This window comes from Drosophila grimshawi, unplaced genomic scaffold (assembly GCF_018153295.1).
Source record: "Drosophila grimshawi isolate 15287-2541.00 unplaced genomic scaffold, ASM1815329v1 contig_1377, whole genome shotgun sequence".
NCBI lineage: Eukaryota > Metazoa > Arthropoda > Insecta > Diptera > Drosophilidae > Drosophila > Drosophila grimshawi.
The window spans coordinates 11,797,402-11,808,746 of NW_025062900.1; the positions used below are offsets into that span (position 1 = coordinate 11,797,402).

The 11,345-nt window shown below is 42.6% G+C and overlaps 4 protein-coding genes across 4 annotated transcripts; 3 read left to right on the plus strand and 1 right to left on the minus strand.

Annotated features, from left to right (window-relative positions):
- The first annotated feature begins 717 nt into the window (after nucleotides 1–717).
- On the plus strand, nucleotides 718–5,380 carry LOC6562280 (putative gustatory receptor 28b). The gene is made up of 4 exons (XM_032735811.2): nucleotides 718–1,362; nucleotides 2,863–3,576; nucleotides 4,448–5,005; nucleotides 5,141–5,380. The coding sequence occupies exons 1-4, from the start codon at nucleotides 718–720 to the stop codon at nucleotides 5,267–5,269; spliced, it is 2,046 nt and encodes a 681-aa protein (XP_032591702.2). The 3' UTR covers nucleotides 5,270–5,380.
- Nucleotides 5,381–5,467: 87 nt separating this feature from the next.
- On the minus strand, nucleotides 5,468–9,379 carry LOC6562279 (transportin-3). Its single transcript, XM_001988408.2, has 5 exons — nucleotides 9,179–9,379; nucleotides 8,009–9,085; nucleotides 7,746–7,912; nucleotides 6,316–7,677; nucleotides 5,468–5,858 (listed from the first exon to the last, which is right to left on the minus strand). The coding sequence occupies exons 1-5, from the start codon at nucleotides 9,290–9,292 to the stop codon at nucleotides 5,798–5,800; spliced, it is 2,781 nt and encodes a 926-aa protein (XP_001988444.1). The 5' UTR covers nucleotides 9,293–9,379; the 3' UTR covers nucleotides 5,468–5,797.
- Nucleotides 9,380–9,719: 340 nt separating this feature from the next.
- Nucleotides 9,720–10,824, plus strand: LOC116804926 (SNAPIN protein homolog). Its single transcript, XM_032736012.2, has one exon. The coding sequence runs from the start codon at nucleotides 9,720–9,722 to the stop codon at nucleotides 10,128–10,130; it is 411 nt and encodes a 136-aa protein (XP_032591903.2). The 3' UTR covers nucleotides 10,131–10,824.
- On the plus strand, nucleotides 10,133–10,824 carry LOC122322347 (methyltransferase N6AMT1). The gene has a single exon (XM_043214477.1). It carries the CDS (start codon nucleotides 10,133–10,135, stop codon nucleotides 10,793–10,795), a length of 663 nt encoding a protein of 220 aa, XP_043070412.1. The 3' UTR covers nucleotides 10,796–10,824.
- Nucleotides 10,825–11,345: the final 521 nt, after the last annotated feature.

The window sequence follows — 11,345 nt, forward strand, 5'->3', positions numbered from 1 at the left end:
AGTGAGTACAAAATTGAAGGGTTGTTGAAGGGTTAAAAGATATATGCTAATCCAGAAGGGTTAAAATACATATGTTTATCCAGAAGGGTTAAAATACATATGTTTATCCTGTTTATCCCATAGGCGTAATATGATTACAAGCTATTCTGCGACAATTCTTTAAATTCATTCTGGTAAAAGAAAAGCCCAAATTAAAAATAGTTCTGCGCATTTAAATTTTATGGGTAACTTGAAGATTCTTTTCGTCATGCTATCATTTTGGCAATGCTAGTTCGCATCATCTCCCCCTTTCGTCATCATCACATTTCAAAGGGCAGAGGAAAAACTAAATTGAACAATGGCAGCGGCGACTGTTTGATTATGCTGCAAGGATGCCTGGCTCAAGGACACGCACACTTGTTGCCTCATTGAGTTGAGGTCCTCGCACTTCCGGCTCACAAACATCATAATGAAATTTTTCGCACGCGCTTTCGCTTCGGTTACACATTCGCTGCCACTGAATGACTCATTCCATCTCCCTCTTTGTTTATCTCTCTTTCTCACTCTTTTATAGCTTTGTTTTTATTGTGTTCCATGTTATCACAACAAAAAGCAGCTCGGTTGCCGCTGGCTGCCGATTCGTCCTGGCTGCAGTTTGAGTTGTCACTCCGAACCGAACGGTTGTGTTTTGTCGCAAATACAAATAAAGGAACAGAATCAAAGCAAAAATATAAAAAAATGTCAACTACGTTGCATCGTGTGCGAAGGTATTTTATATCGTCGCAAGTCTATGAGGCACTGCGTCCATTATTTTTTCTCACTTTCTTGTACGGTCTGACACCATTCCATGTGGTGCGTCGCAAAATGGGCGAATCCTATGTGAAAATGTCCTGTTTTGGCATCTTCAACATTTTTGTTTACATCGTTCTGTGCGGCTTCTGTTACATCTCATCGCTCCGCCAAGGCGAATCCATTGTCGGCTACTTTTTTCGCACGGAGATCTCAACAATTGGCGATCGCTTGCAGATCTTTAATGGACTCATTGCTGGCGCCGTAATCTATGCCTCGGCGATATTGAAGCGTTGCAAGCTGCTGCGCACATTGACCATTCTGCACAGTCTCGATATGAACTTTGCCAACATTGGAATACGTGTGAAATACTCAAGGATCTTTCGTTACTCGATCCTGTTGCTCGTCTGCAAACTGCTCATTTTGGGCGTTTATTTTGTGGGCGTGTTCCAGCTACTCGTCTCGCTGGGCGTTACACCCTCCTTTTGCGTCTGCATAACCTTCTTCCTGCAACATTCGGTGGTCTCCATTGCCATTTGTTTGTTCTGCATAATTGCCTTCAGTTTTGAGCGACGCATGAGCATTATAAATCAGGTAAGTTACCCAAGCGTAATTGACTCCGGATTGGGGGTCTGAGCAAGAAGTGAAACTAGTACAGAATAACTAGCTATCTATGTATTTATTGTCTTCATTTATGTTTGTCAAAATATAAATATTTTTACGACATTTTTTTATGTGCTTTTGACGCCTAGTTTCTTGTCTTACAAGAACATATTTATTTTTTGAAATTGCAAATAAAAATTTATAGATTCTTTTGGGGGGCTCACCACAACAAAAATAAATGAAAATTGTGGATAAACAACTCGATATTATCTCACATGTTACGTTGGCCACCAAAACAACAAAGGTAAACACATTAATGACCAGTCACAAAAATATTTGAGTGAGCTCCATATAACTAAGGCTCGTCTTAATGATTAACACGAGCATCTTCTCATCATGCTATATACCCAATCTTGTGAATGCCAAACCGAAAATATTTTTGCCGCTTATATAAACTTTACGGCATTCATAATTCATAATTTTCACGGAAGCAAAAACTACTACAAGCTTTTCCATTCCTTTTAGTGTTATCTACTACTAGCTTCTTCAAGTTTTTTTTTTGTTGCTAATTTCCCGGAGCACAATAAATATTTATGCCAACATATTGCAGCTCATTTATTGACACCATAAACATAATTGGGTTGTAGTCATAAAAATGTGCGCATGTGAAATATAGTAAAAGGTTAAAAATTGAGGAATGGGATCGAAAGCCAAAAATGAATCGATTTGTATAAGCCACGATTGTTTCGCATCTAAAATAATTATACACTTAAATTTTTTAACTTGTTTTTTAGTTAGAAATCTTATTGAATCTTTCTCTCATAAAAGCGCATCCAGGCACTGGTTTAAAAGATTTTCACAATTCACGATTTGACCTCCAGAATAGTTATACACTTAAAAATGAAAACATGATTTTGGTTAGCATTTTCCACTGTCAAAATTAAGCACATTTTTAGGCCCGTTCACATTTTGCTTAAAGTTTTTCAAATCGATTATTTTCATAACTAAATTTAAGCACTTATTTCAGATTTTAATTGAAACACAAATTTCGTATCAGACAGCTATCATTTAGTGAGTAATTAGCAAAAAAGGTGCTCAGCTTTCCTCGACAATTTGCATACTGAGAGAGAAAAGAAAAGTGAGACATTTAAATGTGGTTAAATCGCACAACTAATTAGATTCCTGTGCGTAAGTAAATCCCTCCTGGGAACGGTCCCAAGTCACCTATAAATGGACATTAATTAAACGGCAGAGCTGTAAGCCAATACTTAATTAAATTTCTGACATACTCAAACCACCATTCATATCGTAATCGTATTCACATTCTCGTATTCGTGTTGCTCAAATTATATCCACTCAAAGTCAACAAGAGTGGCACGAAGGAATTGTGGCTCCACCTTACCAAACAGACAACAGGCTGTATGCAAATTATTTGCGCTTCCTTTGCTCAGTTATCGCGCGACGCTTCAGCTGTGCAGTCGACCCGGATAGCCCAGCTTGGATATGGCAAAGGATGATACGGTTGATGTCGAAATCGAACTGGGAACGGTTAGGGAAAGCCCGTTGCGTAGTCGCGTCCGTCGTTTTCTGTCCGCCAAACAGCTGTACGAGTCTCTGCGTCCGCTCTTCCATGTCACCTATCTGCTGGGCCTGACTTCGTTCTATGTGGGCTGTGATAGTGACAGTGGACGCTTGGACATTAAGAAATCGTGGTTTGGCTATGCCAATGGCAGTGTTCACATTGGTCTCTATGCCGTCTGCTATATCCTGACAATACGCAACAATTTCGAATCGATTGCCAGCTACTTCTTTCGGTCGAGGATTACATATTTTGGCGATATGTTGCAGATTGTCAGCGGCTTCATTGGCGTCACTGTCATCTATCTGACGGCCATCATACCCAAGCATCGACTCGAGCAGTGCTTGCAAAAGTTCCACACCATGGATCTGCAGCTGCACAGCGTCGGCATTAAGATCATGTATAGCAATGTGTTGCGTTTTTGCTATGCGGACATGATCTTTATGTTCCTTGTCAACATCATCTTCTCGTGTGGCACCTTCGCCGGGCTGTACCTATCGGAAGTGTATCCAACTGTGCCACTTCATTTCACATTCATAGTTCAGCACACCGTGATTGCAATTGCCGTAACCATGTTCACCTGCTTCACATACCTGACCGAAATGCGGCTCGTAATGGTCAACAAGGTGGGAACATGGAATTAGATTAGAAGTTTTGTTAACTAAAATTATTTATCTACTTGCTTTTATGATTAAACTTATGAGCAATACAATGAAAGTATATTTTTAAGACATTTTCTTAAGACTTAAGACGAACTATTCTTGAACTTATTGTGGAATAATAATTGATGTTTGCATTTTGAAGATAAGCTAATAGCAAATTTACAAGATTTCTTTCTGATATGAAAAATAATTGCTTAAAAATCTCAGAGCTAAGAAAAATTCAATTGTTTTTCAATCGGTTTCAACTATTATATTTTCAAATATTTTACTTAAATAAATTTATTTATTTTTATTTCACATTGCCGCGATGCCAACATTTTGTTTCGCAACACAAGTGATGCCTCCCAAAGGACTTATTACTTGCACCAAAAAAACAAAAACTGTTGCAAAACTTAAAGTCCTTCAAGTAAAACTTGTCCACTTACCAATTTGGTCTTAGTGGTCTTAGTATTTGTAACTGGATAATTATATTTTGCACTCAACCGAACTCAATTAAATTAATTAACTCAAACCCCCACCTTGCGAGTTATAACTTACAAGCGTTCTCTCAAACTCGCAGAGTCGTGCTCTTTATAATTTATTCATTTATTTATTTATTTAACAACAACCAAGAATTAACTTGTTGGACGTGACGGGTTGCATTAAACCGTAACTCTAGTTTATTAAAAGTTTAAAAGAAAAAGTGGAATTGCCATTTTAGTTAAAAACATTTTTCAAATAGACACAGCAATTTATCGTTTTAAATTTTCTCACTCTAAGTTTCTGTCAATCTAGATTTTACCCTAAAACTAAAAACTCTCGTCTGACTTCTATATGCTCTTCAATATCCTTGCAGGTCCTTAAGAATCTGGCCCATCAGTGGGATACGCGTAGCATTAAAGCCGTGCAGAAACAACGATCTCTTCAATGTTTGGACTCATTTTCGATGTACACCATTGTGACAAAGGATCCGGTTGAGATCATACAGGAGTCGATGGAGATACATCATCTGATCTGTGAGGCAGCTGCCACGGCCAACAAATACTTCACCTATCAGCTCCTAACGATCATTTCAATTGCTTTCCTAATCATCGTCTTTGATGCTTATTATGTGCTCGAGACGCTGCTGGGCAAATCGAAGCGGGAAAGCAAATTCAAAACGGTTGAATTTGTAACATTTTTCTCATGCCAAATGATATTGTATTTGATAGCGATCATATCGATTGTCGAGGGCAGCAATCGGGCGATTAAGAAGAGTGAGAAAACTGGCCCCATTGTCCACTCACTGCTCAACAAGGCGAAGAGCGCCGAAGTCCGAAGGAAGCTGCAACAGTTCTCAATGCAACTGATGCATCTGAAGATCAACTTTACAGCCGCCGGACTCTTCAACATTGATCGCTCGCTCTACTTTACGGTGAGTTCACTCGAAGGAACTAAAATTTATTATATATGTAAAATCCCCAAAATTAGAGACAACTTCTTGTTATCTGCCAAGCCTCCATTAATCTCAATTGCAAAATTCGAACATGGTTTTACTTATATTTTGCAGATCAGCGGCGCTTTAACTACTTATTTGATCATCTTGCTGCAGTTTACGACAAGTTCGCCGAGCAATGAGAATGGAAATGGATTCGATTGCTGTGAAACATTTCAAAATTTGACGAATCGCACGATTTAGTTGCTTATGGATGAATAGAGAGAGGATAGAGCTGAATCTGGAGATGGTGAAAATATGTGTTAATGTTATGTTCAACGTTGTGCCGCTAAAGTTTCTAACATTTTTAAATAAACTAATAAAAATATATATATATATTGAAAATTCGATTTGCGATTGAAAACGCACAAAATAAGTAAAAGATGTGGCCGAAATGAATCGTTGTCGTCATTAAACATTGTTATTGTATATTTTAGGTCAGTTTATAAATTAGTTTCTAGTGTGCTCTTAAGTTAATCAACTTATTGTACGTTGTACGTGAGGATCTGTTGACCGCACGCAAAATAATATAATATGTATATTCAATTGTGAAATCATTGCGCCACCCAACCCAACTATACCCAACAGAAGCGGCAGCATTTGCTCAACATTGCGTATACATCATTTTAAATGTACAATTTCTCATATTATTATCGTTATTATTATTATTATTATTCAGGCCCTCTGCGGTGAGCCGTTGCTTGCTGGTGCGGCAATGCGAATGCGGTGGTTTCAACGGAAGAGTCGCGTAAATGTTTTCAGTGCTTGTGAAACGGCTTTTGTGGTGTCAGCTCTGAAATATAAGAAAATAAAGATTGTTATATATCGGAATAAACAAGATAAAATAATATGATTTTGGGGCAAGATGCATCTTTGTTCTTATATGTATTTAGAATAGCTCGGGATAAAGATGTCTTTAGAAACAAAAACTGGTTTTATTATATTAATAATAAAAAAAATTATGAGCATTACAAGATTTTCCATCAAACTATTATTTTTTATATAAGCCATGCTTTCTGTCTGGTTAAATTCAAAAGACATACTACTTTTAGCCAAAATACAATCAATTTGGGACTCATGGAATAGTTTTAAAAATTATAAAATCATTAATTGTTATGCATAAATTTGCCAGAGACTAATTTGCAATACAAACAGCTAAGGAATATTTATAAACAGTTTTAGAGCTTGAAGATTACTCCGCCAAACAAAATCCGAATCGATTATATCTACTAATAGCTGGGGAGTCTTACCTCAGCACCGTGTTGCTAAACTCATCCAGTTGCTGTTGTGTGGCAGTCACATAGCCGCCGCTATTCTTTTTGGGCAGCGCATCGAGAGCATGGGCGAGGAAGGACTGAATTTGGGCATGGGGCACGACCTGCTTGAGTTCGGTGAGCACCTCGGCGACATCGGCGAGCATGTACGAGTGCAACTGGAACACCGAGGCCTGTATCAGATTCATGACTAGCGCCCCGCCATGCTGGCTGGCCAGCTCTGTGACCAGGGGTCGACATTCCGTATGCCGATGATTGCTGCTGCGTCCCCAGGTCAGCAGATTGATGAAGAATTTCATCACCGATGAGTTGGCCTCGCGATGATCCAGCGAGCACGCAATCAGAGCACACTGAAAGATGGGCGTGATCAGGCTGCTCTGGAGCAGCTGCAGCGGACAGCAGTCCAAGTAGCGGGAGGCCAAACGAAAGAAATCATCGACGGTGTCCGGATTGTTGCGCAAACCGTTCTCCAGCTGCAGCAGGCCAAATGTCGGTTCGATGAACGCCTGCAGCATCTCCAGCAGCCCGGCAATGCACTCATTCGTTTTGGCAAACTCATCCACCAGGATAGAGCCCACATAGAGGAAGCAGCTATGATGCTGCACCGCATACAGCACAACGATCTGTTTGATCAGCGGCTCGAGCAGGAGCAGCGCCTGTTTGCGCACCATTCGCACCGCATAGCGGATGAGACGACAGGTGCGCTCCATGATTCGCAGATCGTTCTGGTATTTGTCCAGGACTCGGGAGATCAGGGGCCAGGCATCGTTCAATATTGCAACTGTTGGATGCTCCACGTTGTCGGGCACATCAGGATTCGTGTGGCGTATAATCGCACAGGCGCGATCAATCCAATAGACGGGATCACTGCGCTCCCCCTTCGCCAGTGGACAGTGGCTGCTCTCGAGCAGCTGCGCCAGCGGCTGCAGCTGAAAGCCGACAATCTCTCGCAGTGCTGGTTGCAGTTGCTCTCGGGGCAACTTCGTCAATATAAGCGATATGCCTTTTAGCAGCCCAATGGCCACATCGTTGTTGATCTGAAAGCTGTCCAAGCTTCGCGCTATCTCCACCAGACCGCTGATGTGGCAGACCATCTTCTGTCTGCACGCCGAGCAGATGGAGGTTAGCGCAATCGCCGCCGCCGGCGCCAAGCCGTTCTTCTGCTGCAGCGCATACAGCAGAAAATTGAGCACGGCCTGCAACAGCTCCGGATGATTCTCAATCCAGTCGCAGAGCTCACCAATCAGCATTATCGATGTGTACCGCACTGCAATGTGCGTCTGATCCGTCATATTGAGTATCGCCTCCACCACCTTGGGTATCACATCGTTCTCATCCCTGCACAAGGATTACAAAGATTATTAGCTTGCTCAACTAGTGGATACAATTTTTGGAAAATAGATTACGGCAGTATATTTTTGGCCACATTCTGCATGACAAACAGTGCTGCCTCTGTGGACTCCCACGTTGTGTTGGGCGTCTGTAGTATGATGAACATTTGCTTAAAGCACGCACCGGAACCAACAATAAAGGCCACATCCTTCAACAGATCGGAGACCTTCCGTCGAAAATCCTGCAAAAGAAGAATACATTTTGAAATGGAATCGATTTTTAATGTGTAGGAAAGCAGCTTAAATTCCAACCGACTCAAATTAAACTTGATTCTTACGTAGAAATTGTTATTCTCCTCGATGAGACCGTCGTGATCGCTCTCCATTTGTGCGTGCCGATAAAGGGCGCTGATCAGTCGCTCGATGTGGGGTCGAAAGCGTGCCGTCAGCTTGTCATCGTAGCGCTGGAACAGATCCTCACTGAGCTTGTACCACAAATGAAATGTGATCTCGGCGACCTCATAATCGAAATGACCGACACATAGCAGCACTAAATCCAGTCCCTTCATCGCCTGCTGCTGCTCGAACATGTCAAACGAGAACGTATCGCAGAGTGTGGTAAAGATGCGGCAATAGTTAATCGTCTTATCGGTGTCCTCGTGGGCGACACTCAAATGATATGCCGTCTCCAGTTGGCAGACGGCATCAAAGATGCGCGCCACCTGTGCATCCCCGTCCAAACTGCCGCTCCTTGTGGCCATGCAACTGAGCAGCGCACAGACACATTCGGTGGCATTGTCATGCAGCTTGCCCGACGTCTCCGCCGGCTGGCTAAGCAGGCGAAAGGCGAGCTGGGAGAGCGCATTGTCACAGATGTGGGTGAGCGGGAAGGCGTGTATGACCAGCCAGGCGCTGTACGTGCATAACGTTGCTCGCCAAATCCGCTGCTGATCGAGATCCTCGCGCTGTGCGCACATGCACAGAAATTCCAGCACACACTCGGCACTAGCGTCCAGCTGCTTGTGGACCTCCTCGCGCCGGTTGGCGCCCAGTCGCAGAAATCGTGAATCAATCTCCTCCGGCAGCACCTTGAGCACCTCGAGCAGCGGCCAAATTGATGCCGGATGCGGTGCGAGCACCTTTAACAGATCACTGATCGGCTCCTGCCAGCTGGCCATGAGTAGTGCCAGATCAGCGACGGCCAGACTCAGTTGGGTAACAATCACACTGTCTGTCTGATCATCGATCTGGCCAATGTGCGTTATCAGCGAATCTCGGAGAGCTTCGTGCGTTTCCGGCGGCAATTCACTGAACGAATTCTGTATTTTGTTGCGCATCGTCTGGGCGGCAAAGTAATTGGCGTGCAAATCGCGTTTCTGATGCAACAGCTCGTCCGCAATGGTCCACGAGAAGATCTAATTATACAAAATGATTAATTATTTGCCACATGCAACGTAAGTGCTAAGAAAATCATGCCGTGTTCCGCTCGAAGTGTGGCAAAAATTTACCGATTTTTGAAAGTCCTGCAGCCATTTGTTTGCCTTCTCCTGCTCTTTGGGATTGGTGCCTTGAAATAGTGCACTGATCGCTTGATATACAACATCCGCCGAATATGTGTCCATTGCGTTCGGCTTGCAGTTAGTTGTAATCAAAGCATTTAATTAATATCTCTATTACCAAAGTTGCTGTTTCTGTTGCAAGAATTTGTGGCGGTGCGTCGATATGCGTCGGCAATCGGCCGATATATTTAGCGCTGTAATGACACTTGCCAAATCTTGCCGAAAATGTCAAAATTATTGATTTATTTTATCACATCGCGAACGGCTGATAGTCATTTGAAAATTACTGATTTTCATGGTTAATTACGCAAAATAAACAAATGCTCTAATACAAAATAACAGTTTTTGTACATTTCACCACATGTGACTAGGGCAAGTCACAGTGAGCAGTAACAGTGCAGCGCAATTTGCTCATCTCTATGATGAGCTTGTTATCGAACTGTGATAACAGTGCAATCGGTTTAGCATATTTTATAGGAAAAGTTTTGCAATGGATAAGGATTCCGATTCGACGGTGACCTCCTTGGATGAAAATACGGAAAACTTCTGCACAAATCCCACACGCGACATACTCGCCGAAGGCATCACAAATCTCTTCAAGCCCACCATTGAGCGGCTCGACGAGCGCGTGGCAACCACAATCCAACTGCAATCGGAGCTGCGGGGACAATTGGACGCATTAGCGGCCCAGTTGCGGGACATTGAGAAGGCTCAACACCAGATACCCGATTTCACTGAGAAGGTCAAGGAACTGTTGAACGTAAAACACAAGGTGACCATCATAAGCAACGTGCTGAGCACCAGCCAGGAGCGTTTAACGAATCTCCATCGCCTGATCGAGAAGGAGCAGCGAAGGCGACAGGCGCTACTGGATTCGGCGCTGAGCACGAACATATCATAGACATGGAGACACCGTACACCGATCATCTCTCCGCGGCGGACTATGAGCATGTCTATGAGCCGGCGGAGGATTCTTTTCTGTTGCTTGACGCGCTCGAAGCAGATCTGGAGTTCTTAGAGAAGCAGCTGCAGCCGCGTCTGTGCGTCGAGATTGGTTCGGGCAGTGGTGTTATCATCACTGCGCTGGCCAAGCGCCTCTCCCACGCCGCCCACTGCCTCGCCACGGACATTAATCCACGGGCCTGCGAGGCAACCAGACGCACTGCATCCCGCAATGGTGCCAAGTTGGACAGCGTTCGCTGCAATCTGACAAATGGATTGCGACGACGTTGCGTCGATTTGCTGCTCTTCAATCCGCCGTATGTGGTGACCAGTGATGAGGAGCTGCTCCACCAGCAAGGGATCTCCTCAGCCACAGAGCGTAATCTGGTCTATTCGTGGGCGGGGGGCAGGCGTGGGCGAAGGGTGACAGACATTTTACTGGAGCAATTGGATGACATACTATCACCTGGCGGCGTTCTCTACTTGCTGCTGCTGCACGAGAATAAACCGGATGAAATAGTCCAACAGTTGGCAAGACTCAAGTTTAAGGCTGTTAAATGCATGGAGCGACATATTCCCGGTGAACATCTCTATATACTTAAAGTAGCTAGAATCGTAAATTGATTTTATCATAAAGTGCAATATTTAATCTATAATTATGTTTTATTTGTGACTCAAATCCGGTTAAATGTCAATCGGAATGTTGAACGTTGTGGGTGTGTGTCCTGGCTAAACATGTGTATGACTAATAGCGATATATGCACTTATCGATAACATAATTTCCCTTATTTTTAAATTTGAAAATAGGCTAAAGGGAAATATTTGGGTTTGCTCAATTATTTATTTTTGGATATTATTAAATATAAAATACAATCAAAAAAATTAATTTTTCAGTCTAACTGATGGGCTTTAGCTGCAATTATCAATCAGTTTTATTATTTATTTTCAGCTAGATTCAATGGGAATTGACTGGAGTGTTTCTTTGTATCTACTTTAAACGGCGATAGGTACATTTATCGATAGCTCAATAGAACCACAATAATTACGTTTCTAATTTAAAAAGACAGTCTGCATTTAATATATTTTCTATAAGCTGTTGCAAATTGAAAAGGAGGCACACAACCAATCGTCATAAATCAGAAAAACATTGAAGCATTGCAAATTGCTCTTCGAT